The sequence below is a fragment of the Capricornis sumatraensis genome, chromosome 9, assembly GCF_032405125.1.
Source record: "Capricornis sumatraensis isolate serow.1 chromosome 9, serow.2, whole genome shotgun sequence".
NCBI lineage: Eukaryota > Metazoa > Chordata > Mammalia > Artiodactyla > Bovidae > Capricornis > Capricornis sumatraensis.
Window position 1 is genome coordinate 18,695,920 of NC_091077.1, and position 18,168 is coordinate 18,714,087.

The 18,168-nt window shown below is 42.2% G+C and overlaps 1 protein-coding gene across 8 annotated transcripts in view; it reads right to left on the bottom strand.

Annotated features, from left to right (window-relative positions):
- The window catches only part of SAFB (scaffold attachment factor B), a 60,818-nt gene that overhangs the window by 9,121 nt on the left and 33,529 nt on the right, over positions 1 to 18,168 (bottom strand). For 4 of the 8 annotated variants that reach the window (XM_068981315.1, XM_068981317.1, XM_068981316.1 and 1 more), the window contains exons 18-25: positions 16,769 to 16,853; positions 7,179 to 7,243; positions 6,884 to 7,094; positions 5,990 to 6,048; positions 3,483 to 3,510; positions 2,026 to 2,536; positions 1,553 to 1,602; positions 681 to 775 (exon numbers count right to left, since the gene is read on the bottom strand). In XM_068981315.1, coding sequence (XP_068837416.1) covers positions 681 to 775; positions 1,553 to 1,602; positions 2,026 to 2,536; positions 3,483 to 3,510; positions 5,990 to 6,048; positions 6,884 to 7,094; positions 7,179 to 7,243; positions 16,769 to 16,853 — 1,104 coding nt within the window. Of the gene's footprint in view, positions 1 to 680; positions 776 to 1,539; positions 1,603 to 2,025; positions 2,537 to 3,482; positions 3,511 to 5,989; positions 6,053 to 6,883; positions 7,095 to 7,178; positions 7,244 to 16,768; positions 16,854 to 18,168 lie in introns of all 8 variants that reach the window. The other 4 variants (XM_068981319.1, XM_068981318.1, XM_068981320.1 and 1 more) reach the window with 3 other exon arrangements.

Sequence of the window (18,168 nt, forward strand, 5' to 3'; positions counted from 1 at the left end):
AGCACTGGGAGGAAGGGGCGGGGGGAGAAAGGAAGAAGAGGCAGCACTCAATGTGTATGTGTGGGGGCCCCACCTGGGCATCATGTCCACCTTTTCTGGGCCGAGGAGGGAGAGAGGGAGACAGGCAGGTGTGACAGAGGTGGCTAGAGTAACTCAGCCTAGGTGGAAAAACACGGAGCAGAGGCGGGGCTCCCACAGCTCTGAGAGCCCCAAGTGTAGAGACAAGACTCATGTGGGACTGGCAACATGCCCCAGGCACACCACTCTGTGCTGCAGAGCTGAGGCCTACAGCTGTTCACTGGGGTCTAGTTCAAAGATCTTTTGTTCATAACACGTATCTACAGCTTCTCTAATCACTATGACTCACAACAGTGGGCTGCCCTGTCCTCCCCACCTAACAGCAATCCCTCCACAGGTTTAAGGCAGAGAAATGCACTCATTAAATTATCAAATGATATGGTGGATTGGAGCCAGGGAAGCACGAGATATACAAAGTGGATGTGGGCTCTGGGAACTCCTGCTGGGCTCACATCTCTTTCAGTGAGGGCGGACTGGCCACAGGCCTGCAAACCTGCTAGTTCAAAGAACCACACGGTGTCAAAGTCCTCATTGCAGGGGACAATGATTTACACGTAGAGGCCATATTGCATGAGCTCACAAGTAGCTTCGTCGGCTCTTACCTTCCCGTACTTGCTGAAAAGATTCTTCAAATCTGTAGCTCTGGTGGTAGAAGAAAGTCCACTAACCCAGAAATTCCTTCCACAACTGCTACGACCTATTTTAAAAAAAAGTTCAGGTCAAAAACAAGATACAGACAAAATCCTGAGTCTTAAGTATCTTTGAGTCATTCTAAACCAGATACTCCCTACTTGCTCTAGAGGCCAGCAGTACAGAGAAGGTGGGGGCTGGAGGCCGGCCTGCTGTCCTGACCTGAGTTCTAGAGCTGCCCACGGGCTGGACAGAACTGATGGCAATGTCCCTTTCTACGACTGGTCAGGACCCACTGGGCCTGTGGCTGGGGTAGCCATCAGCTACCAGATGGCATCACCCATCTCAGTGAGGTGACTTTGGAACATAAGACAGGAGCTGTCACTGTGGAGTCTGAGATACATCCTCTCCCCAGTTTCTGGCCTTCTTTGAACACCGATTAAGGATGCGTCTGGAGCAGCCAGCAAAAGTACTTCTCAATCAGCAAATTAATAAAGGGCTCTGGTGTTGATAAATCTGCATACCAGGGACCCACCAAACCCCAGTATCTGAAAACTCAAAGCATTTTCTCCATCTGCATGTGTCACTGTGTCCAAGAAGTTCACAAGTCAGAGGGAAAGTCTGGATGGAGGAGCTGAAAGGACTCTGGCAAAGTCAAGTGTCCAAATCAAATTGAAGTGACAGTTCCGCCCTGCAACCCAGAACCCGCAGAGTGAGGAAGCAGGTGGCTAGAGTGGAGAAAGGCTTTGAGACAGGCTCACAGGCCGGTGAGGTAGAAATGGGTGTGTGATGGCTAAAGCCAACTAGAAGCATCGCCCCCAGGGGTGCCACCCTGCTGACTTACCCTTCTCCTCTTTGGAAAGCTTTTTTGTATCCGAGTCATCTTCGACAGAACTAGAGACAAAAGACAATGTCACTCCAGAAGGAAGAAGCAGAGAGGAAACTAACTCAAAATTATAAAGTATGTGCTGAGGTTGCATACCTACCCGAAATTTAGTTCTGAAAAAAATGATACCCCTACAAACGTGTATTGGAAATCTGACCTAACCATAAGATTTCAGACCCACAGGAGTTAATTAATTCTGCTGGGCTAAAGATAATTAGGAAGAATTAAAGAAAACAACCATGATAGGTTGAGAAAAGAAAAAAGATTATGTAATCAGCTTAAAATAAACAAAGAGAAATCAAACATTCTTTAGAGGTAAACTACAATTGCATCAGTCTGGCTGGCCAATTGCAGAAAAACAGCTCATATGTGTCATTAAACGACCAATGAAAAGGAGATAGCGTCTGGTCTAAAACTGAGAAAAAACAAACCTCATTTTCTGATCAGCGCCCTCACTGGCTGAGGACTCTTTAGGAGCCGGAGGGACTTCATTACAAGCTTCAAAAGCAAACTTCTTCACGTCTTCTTTGCTATCCCCGGGGTCCGGGCTTGAGGCTTCCGGGGGCGCTTCCGCGGCCTCCTCGCTACAGGCTTCCGTGTGCTCTGAGGCTTTACTACTCTGCTCAATTGGCTTCTCTAGCCCTACAGGCTCACAGTCCATCCTCTCGTCATCGCCTGTCTGCTCCACGGGCTCCCTTTTCACTACCGCTAACAGGGTGTCTGCCTTGCTCGACTGAGCGTGTGCTGTTGACTCGTTGGCCAAATCTAAATCACCCTCCTCCGGATGGGCGCTGTCAAAAAGGTCCTCTTCCTCCGCAAGTTTTCTGTCTGGCCCCACGCTACTTGTTTCCTGTGCAAATGGCTGCTCCAGCTCGGAACCTTCTTCTTTTACTGGCTCAGATTTACAAGTTTCCCCCAAAATGTCGAGTATTTTCTCATTTTCTACGGATTTAACAGGAATAGAATGGCACAAGGTTTAATTACCAGGGAAATAAAGCAATCACAAATGCGGAACTGGCACGGCGGCCACACTAACACGAAGAGAACTGCTAGCTACACAGAGATTGGAAAACCCGCGGGTACACATACTTAACACTGGTTACACTACCTGCACTCCGACCGACTATAGAGTAAGCCTCTATGCTACATGGAAGAGAAATGCATCCCAGAGACTTATTTAACCCCCAACACCTTCTGGCTGATTCTTGACAGTCTTCATTCTGTCGGCGTGTATATATGCCTCTTCCAAATTTAGCTTCCAAAGTCCAAGTTGCTTAACTCAATGTATCACCATTCACTGAACAGAGCTCAATTTCCAAATTTCTTTGAATTTCTTTTAACAGAACAGTCCGACATGAAAACCAGAATCTCTTCCATCGGTGCTCTGAGATATTTGTAGTCCAGAAAGTGAACAGTATTTGTTTGGAATTCTCATGAAGAAACTTTTTCTTCTTCTGGAATCCAGTTATGTCTCAATGCTTTAAAATGTTATCTCCCTACCACTGCCTGCACTGCCTGAATTAAAAACCACAAAATTAACACACTGCCCAATATCACAAGATCTGTTTTGTGGGGTACAGATGTATTGGCTTTTGAGAGGCATCCAAACGCTCTCTGTATCTGTTTCAGTGCCGTGTTCATTTAAAAAGGCATGAGATAGTCTCATCTCACCCAATACGCTTTACAAAATGAGAAATCAGCCACTTTCACAGATCTGGTGATATGGCTGGGTTTCCAATCTCTATGATCCTGGTATATTTTGGATCGTAAACCTTTCAAACAATGTATACTATAGTAAGATAACTTTAATATCAAAGAATTCAAACAGAGAAGGCGGAAAACTAGAATGATTCCAAACCCCTTTGCTAAGCTTTTCATTTAACAGTACCTGGCTCCAAGGACGGTTCTTCAATTTCCTGCAACAAAAAAACATAAATAAAATTGTGCCAGATGGATGAAACTTAGAATTTATTTACATCCCAAAGTATAACATCTAAGAAGGGAATTTTTAAAACAGACAAGGAACCCCACAAATGCAACAGGCGAAGGAACCTGCTTGTTCCAGGCAACAGCCTGCAGGAGAGTTGGTACCGCACTTCATCCACCTTGGACCCAGGGAACTGTTTCCGTGTTTACTGTAGTCCTGTGCTTTGTTGCATTTCCCAGCGCCTGGCAACATTATCCCTTTTAATGGTGAGGAACCCATCACATGGCTGTCTTTCTCAACTGTCTTAAATGCCTGGATAGCTGTGCTTTAGTTTTATACTTTTATTGTCTAGCAGAATACCAGACACATTATACCAGATAATCATTTTTCAGTAATGCAGTATTAGTTTCCAAAAATTCCAAAGATCAAAAAAGGAAAGAAGGCAGGGGTGGCTTGACCCATGTTCTACCTGTGCATGGTGGACTCACAACACACACATGCCCACCTACCTGGTCAATAGAGTCCCTACAGTATCACATGTGCCTTCTTCCTTATCTCTTCCAATCAACAATCCAGCAAGCCAGCTCTAATTCTTCAATATCCTTCAAGCCCTTCCCAGGAAGCAGTGGTCAAGTCACACCACTGTTACTTCTCACCAACACCAGCGCTAGATTTTACTACCCCCATTCCTTCCTCCTCCACCACAGGCTCATCTGTACCTCACCCCACATCAGGCCAAGTCCTACACATTTAGTGCAGGGACCATGTGCTCACAGAGAGCCTGCACAACTAAAGGAAGGGACTTTCACCGTGTGGTCACTGGCCCCTGCATTCTCTCTGTTCAAGGGACAACATTCTAGAACTCCAGCCAACTCTGATAAGCACTGTCTAGGTTCCAGGCAGAAATTTAAGCACTTTACATACACATATATTAACCAATCACCCCACAGCCGTAGCAAGTTGGTTCTATTAGTATCATCCTTCTTTTCAAAGATCAGGAGTCAGGCAGACTGCGGCTGACAAACTTGCTCAAGGACACACAGCAGAGCCAAGATTTGAGCAATGGCTGTGTGACTTGAGTCCATTTATCAGTCAGGCCTACCCATCGTTCTGTTTATACACAGGGAGGATGGGAACCAACCTCTCTCCTTGTGCATCTGAGACACCACAGGTGCTTAGCGTGTAAGTTACATGCACATGAATGGTTGGCACAGTCCACTAGGCAGTGACCTGCCATCCTGGGGAGCCCTAGAAAATGGGTTACTTTTATAACAATTTCATTTACTGGTAATCAAGTTTTTTTCTCCCCATTTCATGCTGGGAATTAAAGATTCTACATAGAAGGAAACAATCATTTTAGGCAGAACGATTCTCTCCTAACTTTCCCTAGACAAAAACATATACATTCCTATTTGTCTATGAAAGGACTATATGTACTGTCCTGACCAGACAATGTACACAGGACTGTTAAACCTGAGGAGACACTCAAGAAAATAAGCCTGCTCCTCCTTTCCTTTCTGAGTCAGAAACAGGCTTTGTCTCTGCAGCTGGAGAGACATCAATCCGAATGGTGAACCAAGTTTCACCAAGTTTTCTTGCAATCTGTACCCTCCTGGAGGTTGGCTTGTGGCTCACTAATAACACACCTGGCCGGTCTGGCAGAGAGAAATGAAGGTCTTATCTGAAAGGTGGTTTCCAATTAATCAGCATAAGTTACATTATTAAAACAACAAAAAACAAGGACTGGCATAAGCCATTTTTTCATTTCCTCAAAAACATTCTGACAATCAGATACTCAGGTTTATTTCAACAGTTTAAACATCGGCTGACAGAAAAAGTAAAAGGAAACAAGATCCATATTAATAGAAACTATACCTAAAAGTCAGCCCACATCTCATTTGTTCTCATTTAACTTTTAACACAGGTGGTAGTTTAACCTGTGTTTAATAGCCAAGAGGCTACAATCATCAAGAGAACTCTGTGTACTTTTTGAGGACAAACTTCCCAAAGAGAAAATCATAACCGATCTTTCCCAGCTGTGATGTCAGTGCTGTGGCCACCCCATCCCACCCTCCTGCACCGCTGTCCGAACCCCATTCTTCTGTCCTGGGGAGGGGGTGCTGCCCTTCCAGTCTCATGTCTCACCTAGGAGTACTTCTGCTGCAGATAAGGCCCTCCAGGACAGACCCCACAGTTTGATCTGTTACTGATCAAACTAACAAGAGGCCCCTAGAAGTCCCGAGTCTTAACTGCAGGGATCTTCAATGCTGGCAGGGGAGCCGAAACAATGAGCAATTCTCAATAGGCACGTTCTAAACAGGAAGGTTGAAAGCAAAACTCCCTCTAGGAGGCCAAAAAAGGAAACGGACCTTGCCAGTGACTTTTAGTTGGGACTGTATCAGAAGTGGATTCCAGAAACTGTAGTCTAACCTTTGATTTTAAAATTATTGAGCCATACAACAATTTACCTGTAATATAGTGAAGTCAGATGATGAAGTATCTAAATTGTTTATACTTTCTTTATCCTCTACCTGTAAAATAAATGGAGAACAAAATTTACAATACCAATAACAGAAATGCCTTTAAAGATGTCTCAGGGCTTCTATTTTTCAATCACCTTTTCTGTCTACCTGAGAAACACTAATCCTTTTGGAAATAACACAATCCACTGAATTAACAGCACTGAGAAAACGCAGTCTATGAGTTAAGTGTATGGAATCTGGAGTTACCTTGGCCTTCATTCTTATTCTCGTATGAGCTACTGCCTGGAGATATTTACCTTTACCCTTTTACCCCCCGATTTTCCCAACTGAAAAATGGGCATAATAGCATTTATATATCTGTGGTTAACAGGATGAAAGGAACTAATGCCTAATGTCTGGCAAAGAGAATTCAGTAAGTAATACTCACCAAAACTATTGTGCCTTGGATTTCAACCTAACACAATAAAAGCTAAGGCTTTAAAAAAACAAGGTCACAGAATTCAAAGACTGAATTGGGGGTGGGGTGGAGGTAGCAACCCAATGATAGCAAAAGACCAACTTTCCACCTGTTTTGGTATTTGAGACATCAGAGCTACTACATCACAGAGTAATCTCCTATAACAAGGCTAGAATAGTGTCCTCAAGATGCTTAATGCTGCACTATTCAAATGGAGAGCAGATACAACCATTCCTCACAAGACACCGTTTTTCAATGAAGCAAAGTGTGCCTTTCAGACTCATCTGTAATGTGAATGGATCAGCCAAACATTGTACTGAAATGGCATTAAAAGAACATAATTCCAAATTTAGTTATTATCTGTTACACTGTTTGAGAAATTTTTACATTTAGGGTACATCCTAGAGACCCTGCCGAGGTACCTACAGCATGTTCTTGAAGCTGCTCTGGAAGCTCTTTCATCTCCCCCTCCACAAGCTCTCTACTGTCAGACAGGGACTCCTGGAGGTTTTCAGCATCATCATCGTCCACACAGTCTCCAACACTCCCGTTATCAATCTCTGCTTCATCCAACACACTGATATCCATCATGTCGATGTCCTGTAAGTTCTCCAAACTGGTCTCAACATCCTCCTGTGATAAAGAAAAATACAAGCATCCATCAGATGACAAGCCCTGGTCCACGCACCAAGCTGACCACTGACAAGGTTCACATACCTGTCCATCCCCAGAATTTTCTTCTAGCCCGTTATCTTCCACACCCTCTTCTTCTGGTTTGCGCCCTGGAGGAATAATTTATAGTGTGAGATCAAAGATATGTATTTTTCAGAAGTGACAACTTTCACTTTTATACACCCTAAGCACCACAGAAAGACAACCTAGAACACCTGTGGGACTTTTCCATTTAGGAACACAGTAATCCAGGACTAGTTAAATCCAATCTGGATAAGGGAGTTCCCTACTACGCCTAGTAGAAGTGGTTCTGTGCTTATCAACTAGCTGTGCAGGTACGAGGCACTAGAAATGGATTCTTAATAAAGTGGAAGCAACCAGACCTTTTCCAGGCCTGCCCGTCATGTTAACTGGCTTCGGTTATGGGGAGAAGAGTATCGCATACAAATGTGCTGCTGTGGGGAATTCCCTGGAACTCCAGTCATTAGCATTCTGTGTTTTACTACAAATGTTTCAGGTTCAAAACTTGGTAGGTGAACTAAGATCCCACAAGCCTGGAATTACAAAAACCAAACAAAACCCAAACTAACAAAAAACCACACAAACCAAAACAATCAAAAAAGATCACATTTGCTGCTTTTTGGTTAAGGAATGTGGAACACGTTTACCGAGAGACAACCACATAAAAGGAAAACACAGGAAAGCAAAAAAAGTAAATGCCTTTCAGAATTTTACCATCTAAAAGTTAGTCCTGGAGCTATTATACGGTGGGGCAGGGATCCCTTCCACACTGTGCTACGAACATACACATACTCTCCTTTTAAAAACTGTGCTGCCATTTTATAATCCTTTCACTTACTACCTTGTGAATAGCTTCCTATATTCTTTCATAACATTATACGGTTTGTGTGAGTATGTGCAGGGTCGTGTGCGACCCTACGGACTGAGGCCACCAAGCCTCTCTGTCCATGTGATCTTCAGGGAAGGATACTTGAGTGGGTTGACATTTCCTACTTCAGGAGATCTTCCCAAATGAGACTGAACCTGCATTTCCTGCACTGGCAGGTGGATCCTTTTTTAAAAAAATATTTATTTTTAATTGACTGATGATTACTTTACAATATTGGTTTGATTTCTATCATACATTTAACATGAATTAACCACAGGTATACATATGTCCCCTCTGGTCTAGGTTATTACAGAGCCTCAGTTTGAGTTCCCTGAGTCATACAGCAAATTCCCAGTGGCGTCTGTGTACATATGTTAGTGTATATGCTTCCATGCTACTCTCTCCATTCATCTCACTGTTTTCCTCTTCTCCTTTACCCTGTATGTCTGTGTCTACTGGCAAGCGGATTCTTTACCACTGAGCCACCTGGGAAGCACCACCATTTTTCTCCAAATTAAAGATGAATTTCTTAGGCTACTGAGTGTTTATCTAGTAAGACATTACTTTGCACACGAAGGTCCAATTAGTAAAAGCTGTGGTTTTTCCAGTAGTCATGTATGGAACTGAGAGTTGCACCATAAAGCAGACTGAGGGCCAAAAAAAATGATGCTTTCAAACTGTGGTGCTGGAGAAGACTCTTGAGATGTCCTTGGACTGCAAGGAGATCAAACCAGTCAATCCTAAAGGGAATCAACCCTGAATAATCACTGGAAGGACTGACGCTAAAGCTCCAATACCTTGGCCACCTGATGTGAAGAGCCAACTCATTGGAAAAGCTGTTAAAGATTGAGGGCAAAATGAGAAGAGGGTGGCAGAGCATGAGATCGTTAGACAGCATCACTGATTCAGTGGACATGGATTTGAGCAAACTCTGGGAAATAGTGAAGGACAAGGAAGCCTGACTTGGTGCATTCTATGGGGTTGCAAAGAGTCGGGATGACTTAATGATTCACAACAATCATTTGTACCATAATTCAGACTTTAGAATTTTTTATACCATGTGTTACTTGATTTTTCCATATTCTAACTTCACTCATGTTTTCAGAATTTTTTTTCCCCCAGAAATATTTTAATTGCAAATAGCCTTGGTAGTTGGCTCGGAACCTCAGTATCCTATGGTAAAACATGCCTCGAGCTTCAAAACTGTCTGGAACTCAACCTAGTGGTCTTTATAAATATGCTAGGAAGATATACAGCAACATTTCTGCAGACTTGTACCATTCTAGAATATGCACATTGGCTTTGGCCCAATTCCACTGAGTTAGTAGGAAAAATCCAAGTAGACTACCAGAAACTTGCCATCCTTTCTATTTCTACTGTCTTTCTCCCCTTCACAAGAAAGGCAGCAGGTTTTCATGAGGCAGATCCAGGTCTCACTACAAGCAGTACACACAGGTACACTGCAGCCTGAAGCCCTTTCAGCGGAGAATTCTCCAGGTAAGAAATGCCCTAACAAGCAATGTCAAGAGAATCTGCTGTGCTAAGAACATCCACTCTTCAATATGGAAAGCACACCCCCATCGGGATGCTAACCAACAATCACTATTTGGGAAAGATACCTTGCTATCCAAAGATGAAAAACAATGTATCTCAATGAATCCAAAATTAATGTGAATGAGAAATATCACTGTGGCAAAAACCAAAGCAACTGTTTTTGATACTACTAAGAAAAGGCACCCCTCAAATTCTTCCTCCAAAGAGTAAAAAGACCTCCCACATTTACAATCTCCAAACCACAGGCCCACACAGCCTCACAGTTCTTGTCTCCATAACTTTCTCCCAGCCCCCTTGCCTGGGATTTCCATTTCTTCTCCCCATTAAGCTTCTACTTCAGGGAGAATGTCCAACTCAACTGTTAGACCCCTCCGCAGACTCCTGCTGGGAACTCCCCCAGGACCCAGTGTGGCTGGCTGCATGTGGGCAGTTATTTTTAAAAATTTGATTACACAAATACAGTCACACACGTATACTCATTAAAAGATTCTCGCCACTTCACAGTAAATTTCAGTTTACTAGTAAAAGATCGGAGAAGGCAATGGCACCCCACTCCAGTACTCTTGCATGGAAAATCCCATGGATGGAGGAGCCTGGAAGGCTGCAGTCCATGGGGTCTCACAGAGTCGGACATGACTGAAGTGACTTAGTAGCAGCAGTAAAAGATCCACCCTCATAAATACATGAAAAAGTTCTTTTTCACGTAGTTCATGTAAAGAGTTCTTATCCGTTCTCCCCATTGCACTTCTAAGAGGTAAGCATTGTTGTCAGCTTGGTGGCCTTTGAAAACATCTTGTGGATTTACACAAATACCATTCTAACGGAAATGAACTTGTTGTATAAAGGAATCACACGGTATATATATATTCTGTAACTTGCTTCTGTTAATAAAGGCCTTGGAAAATTGTCTTGCTCTGTATGTTGACTCACCTCCACGGTTAGTTTCACAGTTTGGTCACCCCTGTCCAGAATGCAGTTTTATTAATTTACCATCTCCAATAACTACTCACTTCCTCACACCCTTGTCAATGTGGAATATTGAGAATTATGTACCTGTTTACCAGTGTTAATTGGCAAAAATGATATTGTCATTATTTTTATTTGCTTTCCTTCATGAATTTTTCTTTTTTGTGTATAGGCCTTGTTTGTTTTTTCTTTTATCCATGACCTGTCTATTCATGAAAATGAAGTGAAAGTGTTAGTTGCTTAGTGTCTGACTCTTGTGACCTCCTGGACTGTAGCCTGCCAGGCTCCTCTGTCCATGGGATTTCCCAGGAAAGAATACTGGAGTGGGTTGCCATTTCCTTCTCCAGGGATCTTCCCGACCCAGGGATTGAACCCAGGTCTCCTATACTGCAGGCAGATTCATTACCGTCTGAGACACCAGGGAGGTCTCTCTTCTGAAATCAATTGGCTATTATCTTATTAATTTGTAGAAATATTGAATGCTTTCTGGATGTTTATATGCTGTAACATTTTCTCCCAATTACATCTATTTATGGTATTTTTCATTAAGAAAATCTTAATATTCTACCATTAAAATAAGAGCAAGAATGAAACAGTTTTTCAATTTGAGTTATTCTTCCGTATTTTCTTTTTGATGAATATTAGAACAGACAAATCTCAAAGAGTCTTTTTAGGTTACTTTGAGGTGAATTGAGAACCTTATGCTATCAAGTCATCATATCTAGGAAAACTTCCTCAAAATTAGTTGTGTCCCACTACTTAATACTTAAGGAAATACTTAATATTTCCTTGTAGCTTTACCTATAACTTGAGAATACTGTATCTATTTTTAATGTCCTCTGGCAATCCCTTGCTTAAGTCTTTGACTTGCAAATGATGTTTCATTGGCACATCAAAAACAAAGCAGACAATTAACACCAGTTACCAAGTTTTGCAAGTGCACTGTTCATATTAGCCATCCCCCGCCATATTTCTTAAGCTGTCATTGGCTCATTTTGGATTGCTTCACTAGTATTTAATTTCACGAGGTACATGAAGACTACTAAAGGACCTCAGAGACCCAGCAGTGGCCAAGAATTTGACACCTGCAGCAAAGAGTAGGGCTTCCATGGTAAAGAATTCGCCTGCAATTCAGGAGACCCCAGTTCACTTCCTGGGTTGGGAAGATCCCCTGGAGAAGGGATAGGTTACCCAATCCAATAGTCTTGGGGTTCCCTGGTGGCTCAGTCGGTAAAGAATCTGCCTGCAACGTGGGAGACCTGGGTGCGAGCCCTGGGTTGGGAAGATCCCCTGGAGGAGGGCATGGCAACCCGCTCTCTTCTATGGATTTCCCTGGTGGCTCAGATGGTAAAGAATCCACCTGCCACACAGGAGACCTGGGTTCCATCCCTGGGCTGGGAACATCCCTGGAGAATGGAACAGCCACCCAGACCAGTATTCTGGCCTAGAGAATTCCATGGACGGAGGAGCCTGGCAGGCCACAGTCCATGGGACTGCAAAGAGCTGGACATGACTGAGTGACTTTCACTTCAGTGAAGAGTACACTGCTGCTGCTAAGTTAGTTCAGTCGTGTCTGACTCTGTGCAACCCCACAGACAGCAGCCCACCAGGCTCCCCCATCCCTGAGATTCTCCAGGCAAGAACACTGGAGTGGGTTGTCATTTCCTTCTCCAATGCATGCAAGTGAAAAGTGAAAGGGAAGTCGCTCAGTTGTGTCCGACTCTTCGCGACCCCATGGATTGCAGCCTACCAGGCTTCTCCGTCCATGGGATTTTCCAGGCAAGAGTACTGGAGTGGGGTGCCATCACCTTCTCCCAAAGGGTACACCAGCACTCTGCAAAAATGAAGGGCACCTGGAAGAGATGGCTGATTTCCAGTGCAGGGCAGGGAAAACAAACAGACACTGAACACCCTCTTGTGCCAGAAAGTAGTGTTCAAAGAGTGATGTGAACATGTTAAAAAGATACTGGTGCCAGCTTGCAGGAGTCTCACAGGGAGAATTTGAACATCAAAATAAATAATAATCACAAAGGCTTATCACCTACTGAATAGGAATCTCTAAGCTCACACTGATAAGTGGGGGAGAAGTACAAGCTACTACTTCTTATGGCAGAAACCCAGCACTAGAGATGGAATGATTAATTTAGAAAATCACCACTGGACAACTCAGTGGAATGCTGACACTAGTGGAGAGTGAAATATGCTATTTTTAAGTCTCTGAGTATCCTCCCCATAGATACAATTACAAACTCTCCTGTGGAGAAACACCCAACCAATACCACCTCAAGTTACCTGCCCAAACTGTCAGGATGTGCCTCTAAGGAGGACATGTAACAACAGAGAAAAACAACACTTCCAGTGGTATTTCTGACAAAAGTATGTGATTTAAACCTAATCATGAGGGGAGGAAAAAAAAACACCAGAAATACCCCCCAATAAACCCAAACTGAAAAACAGGCTTCAAAGTAAGTGGTCTGTGCTCTTCAGGAAATGGTAATGTCACAAATACAAACAAAGGCTTGGGAACTGTTGTAGATTAAAGGAGACCAAAAAGATGTGTGTGACAACTGAAGGCAAAAGACCCTAGAACTTCTTTCTTCTGAGTTATGAAAGACATTACTGGAATAATGATTAAGTAAGGCCTAAGCTTAGATAACAGCATTATTCCAATATTAATTTCTTGATTTTGGTAACTATGTACATAGTTATGTAATGTCCTCGCTTTTCGAAAATACTGTAGTATGTAGCAGCAAAGAGGCACATACTTGCAACTTATTCTGAAACAGTTCAGGGGAAAAGGAAAAAATATACATGTATTATATTTGTTTTATCCTTTTCTTTCTCCCTCCTCCCCTCCCCTCCCTCTCTTGAGAAAGAAAAGGATAAAACCAATGTATTAAAATGATAGCATTTCGGGAATCTGGGTGAAAATTTATGAAAATTTCTTGTATTTTTCTTGTATCTTTTCTAAGCATGAAATTATGTCTCCCAAAAAAAGATACACTGTACATTCATAATCAAAGTTTTTGTGGATCCATGCTTTTATTTACTTTGGCTAAAGACACAGGAACGGAATACTTTGGGATGATTACTATTTCAGCTGAAATTTTTTTAACTTTTATGTGCCAATTTTTCTCCCAAAATAATTGTATCATTTTATATACTCCACAGCAGTGTACGGGAAGTTTGTTTTTCTATATCTTTGCCATTTTAATAGCTGTTTTTTAGTATTTCTAATCATTTTAATTTTCATTTCCTTGATACCTAAACATAGTAATTTTTAATGTGGTCACTGGCCATTTACTTATATTCTCTTGTGAAGCATCGATTCAAAATTTTGCCAATTATTAAAATGTATTTTTAAAAACATGCTAACTTTGCTTTTCTAGTTAAATTACTTTAAATGATCTATTAAACAAAGTACTGGTATAAAACTAATTTGGAAGCTTTCTAGGATTCTGATTAAAACCATCAGATTCCAAAGTATTTTGAGTTTGTTCAAACTGAACAGAAGAAAAAACTCATTTTCAGTAAAAATCTTACTAAAATTTAATAAGGCAATTATTTTAATAAGGTAAAATAAGAGAACTTATAAAGTAGTCCTATTGAATATGAAAAAGTACTGTAAAACCTCATAACAGAGTGACTGCAAGCAACTAAGAAACCAGACAGAGAAGAGTTTGTATTAGGAATTCCTGGCAGTCCAGTGGTTAGGACTCTATGAGCTCACTGCCTAGAGCCTAGGCTCAATCCCTGGTCAGAGAACTAAGATTCCACAAATTACACAGTGCCGAAACCCATGCCCAGTTTTTTTGCTTTGAATGGTTCTACTTCCTGTGAAGTTTAAGAACAGGAAAAACGAATCATCTATGGTCAAAGTTAACTATTCTCCCCCGACTCCCTGCCGGAGGGACAAGCAAGAGCACTAGGAATTTAGCAGAAATGTTATCACACTGGGACTTCCCTGGTGGTCCAGTGGCCAAGAATCCACACTCCCAATGCAGGGGACCCAGGTTCGATCCCTGTTCAGGGAACTAGATCCCACATGCTGCAATAAAAACATGGTACAGCCAAATAAATAAGTAATAAGTATTTTAAAAATCCCATTATTTTGATCCCTATTTAGCTTCACATCATATGCAAAAATAAATTCCAAATGAACTAAAAATAAAACTATAAATACTACTCTGCAATGAAGATTTCTTAAAAAAGTAATTTTAAAGCAAAGGACTGCCTTTTAAAATACAACATAAAATCTAAAACTAAATAAAACAGGCTAACGGCATTGCCTGTATTCAAGATTAAAACTTGAAAGACAAAAACATCACAAATTACTTAAGTCAAAACAAACGACTTAAGTCAAATGAAAGACTGGGAAAAAACCAATCGATATTTTACAAAGCAAGCACTCTCAAAAGTGAGAGAAGCATCAAAATGAGCAAAGGGCATGAAGAGACAATTGAGGAAATACAGATGGCCAATTATCAGAAATTTTCTCATCTGTGAAGAAATGTAAATGGACACTTTACCTGCGGAGAAATTCAGACAAATACAAGGAAAATAATATTTAGCATTAAGCAAGAATTTAAAGAAACAGGTACCTGCCCATGTTGCTAATTATTAACCAGCAGAGCCTGTTGGAAAGCCACTTGCTAATAACTATTTTAAAAATAAGTGTACATATCTTTGGACCCCAGAATTCTACTTCTCAGTTAACATAAACATATTCCTTCAGCAGAGGCAACTGGCACATGGACATGCTGAAAACTGGAACAAATAGTATAGTGATAAAACTGAGGAGCTCAACTATAATACAAAGAATGAATACTTAGCCATTTTCTGCATTATTGAAAAAAGTAAATTAAAGGATGTTGTGTGTAGTATGGATTTTTTTTTAATGGAAAGATAAAGCTACACTGGGTTTCTGGTTACGTTTCTGCATTTGTTTTTAGGTAACGACAGACACACAGAAAAGTCTGGGAAAATATGCCTACTTTTAATAATGGTTTGTCTCCTTTATTTAATGCACATTTGTGTTCCTAACACAAGGATTTCTTTTTCTTAAAAACAAAAACAAACAAACTCCACAGGCTATATCCTCTGCCCGCCCACCCCTTCCCCTCGCCCCAATAAATGTCTTTCTCTCATTTTTCAGTACTCTGCCTTGGCAAAAACATCGACTTAGGCAAAGTCAAAATGCACAACAAACTGTGGCCCACACAAGTGATGTCATCCAAGTGATGACGCTGACTGCTATTCTCCCAGAGCTAATAATATACCAAAGCGAGGTCCACATTGGTGCTTGCCTCTCAGACATTTCACACCCAGGTCTTCACCACTGGCCACGTAAAAATATTTCAATTCGGGGCCTGAGCAATAAAACTTTCAACTACCCAGAGAACTTTCGGGATGGCCCGACTGCCTGGTTTTAGCTGACTCTTTCTTAAACAGTAGTTGAATGTCACAGAATTCGATTAGTAATTCAATTTATTGAGTAAATACTAGCAGGAAAAAAGACAAGGAAGCAGCAGACCCTGTCCTCAACAACCTAATTAGGACACAAGGCAGGATGATGTCAGCATTGAAACTCAGGCCAGGGCTGTGCAGAGGACCTAAGGAGAGAAGACTTGCTACTGGTGAGATCAGAAGTTGTCTCTTGATGAACTGGGTAGGACTCAAATGCAGACAGATGGGGAAGAGGAGTGGGTGGAGTAAAACCACATGTCTTGGGACCTGACTGCAGGTGGATGTAACAGAGGAAGGTGGTAGGGGCGGAAGTGAGAAGGGGCCATCTGGGGCAATGGTGAGGGTCATTAATGCCATGTGGAATCTGGCTTTTATGCAGTACGAAGTTTCTGAAAGCAGCATCTGTAAAAGTGACGACTCTGTTTTGGCCAGGCGGTATTTAAAAGGCAAGTTATTTTCCACAAGTCAGAGCAATAGGTCTGAGACTCAAGTAATCCTAAACACTCTCTACCTCAAGAAGGTTAAGACTCTGGATAAGCAACAGCTGCTGAGAAACCTACAGAAGAAAATAAGTAAAGGTGTCAGTACCTCTTCTGTGCTGAGACTTCCCAAATCCCATGGAAACAAAAACACACTGGAGAGATCTTGAAAGAAAATGCACACCTTCATTCAAGGTCCAGCAAAGATTCACAGGGCAGTCCACAGGCACATTAGCAGAGGAAGCCAGTTTGAAAGAAGTTCCTAACATCACCCTCCATACCTTTGCTGGATCTCTTTGGAGTCTTCTTATTTCCTTCAGAGGTAATTTCAATTTCATCAGGATTACCTCCCTCATCTTCAATTGCCTAAAGGGAAGGGAAAAGAAAAGTTCTCATCCAAAAAGGCAGCACACAAGACTTGACTTCCACAGAAGCTTCAGGGGCTGATCTGGCAAGGGCCTCTCCCCATCTATTCATTCCTTCTTTCTGTTGCAGCAAGGGCCCCAGAGGTAGACTGATTCTACTATACTTTGGCTGCCTGGTCTCAGGCAGGCTTACTTAATTGTTCTGAGTTTGTTTTTCACTCTGGCATGAGGGACTAATTAGTTCTTACCCTGGAAAGCTGTCATGAAAATTCTTGTTAGTCACATAAAGCAAGCACTCACCAGACATTTGACTTATTTTTAATATTATCACCACAATCTGACAAATCCTAATCCTGGGTCCAAAAGAACTCTAAAAGGGAGAAGCAAACTCGCTAATTGCCTATGACGTCACTCAGCAATGTGTTATTAGACCCACCCTGATCCCCTCTCCATTCCACGCCTGAATTAGCACCATCTGGACGGAATATGGGATGTGCAATGGATGGGACACAGACTACCTCATCCCTCACAAATCTCTGACTCCTAAGGTCTTTCTCTCAACCACTAGGGGACCTGCTTCATTGGACACAGAACCCTAACGATTTTTGAGTGAGTGGCACCTCCCATCCCAAGACTGTGTTGCTCAGTTAAGCAGCTCTCAGGCTCGCTCAGCACCGAGCAGCCCACTAAGGAGGCACTCAGGAGGAAAAGAGACAAACAACCCCCAACCCCCACAAAACAAACAAACAAAAGAACATGTACTGAGCCTGTTAATGCTGATATCCCCAGACACCAGGCCTCAGATTGTAACTTTTGGAAACCCTTTCTCTCCTGGATAGTCTTGGGAACCCATGTTCTATTTTAAAATCAGTTTCAAATGCTGTTTTGTTTTTAAGTAGTTTCAGAAGCCTCAAAGCTTCTCAGGAGTATTCTAGCTTGGTAAAGTCTAAGTTCAGAATGAAGCTTGGTTGGGGGCTCCACACCTAACCTGTACCAGGAACAAAGAAAACCTCTCCCTCTTCTCTGAAGCCAGAGCCAGAAGAAAGATTTGGAGTTATGCCCTGGCATGAAGAAGGACTTAAACAGAGAGTGCCTTACCCTCTGCCTGGAGACAAAAGATTCTGGACCACCAGCAGCAGAAAACAACTACCTTGGACAGAAAGTGGACCAGTCTGCCTCTCAGATGGTCTCTAGGTGTAGTGTTTACAGGGTCATCCCCAGGGGGACTGTAGGCTATGAGTCATCCTTATAGACCTTGCCAAATTAGACTGTCGCCTCCACCTTTCCCTGTTTTGCTTTTCTACAAAAATAAATAA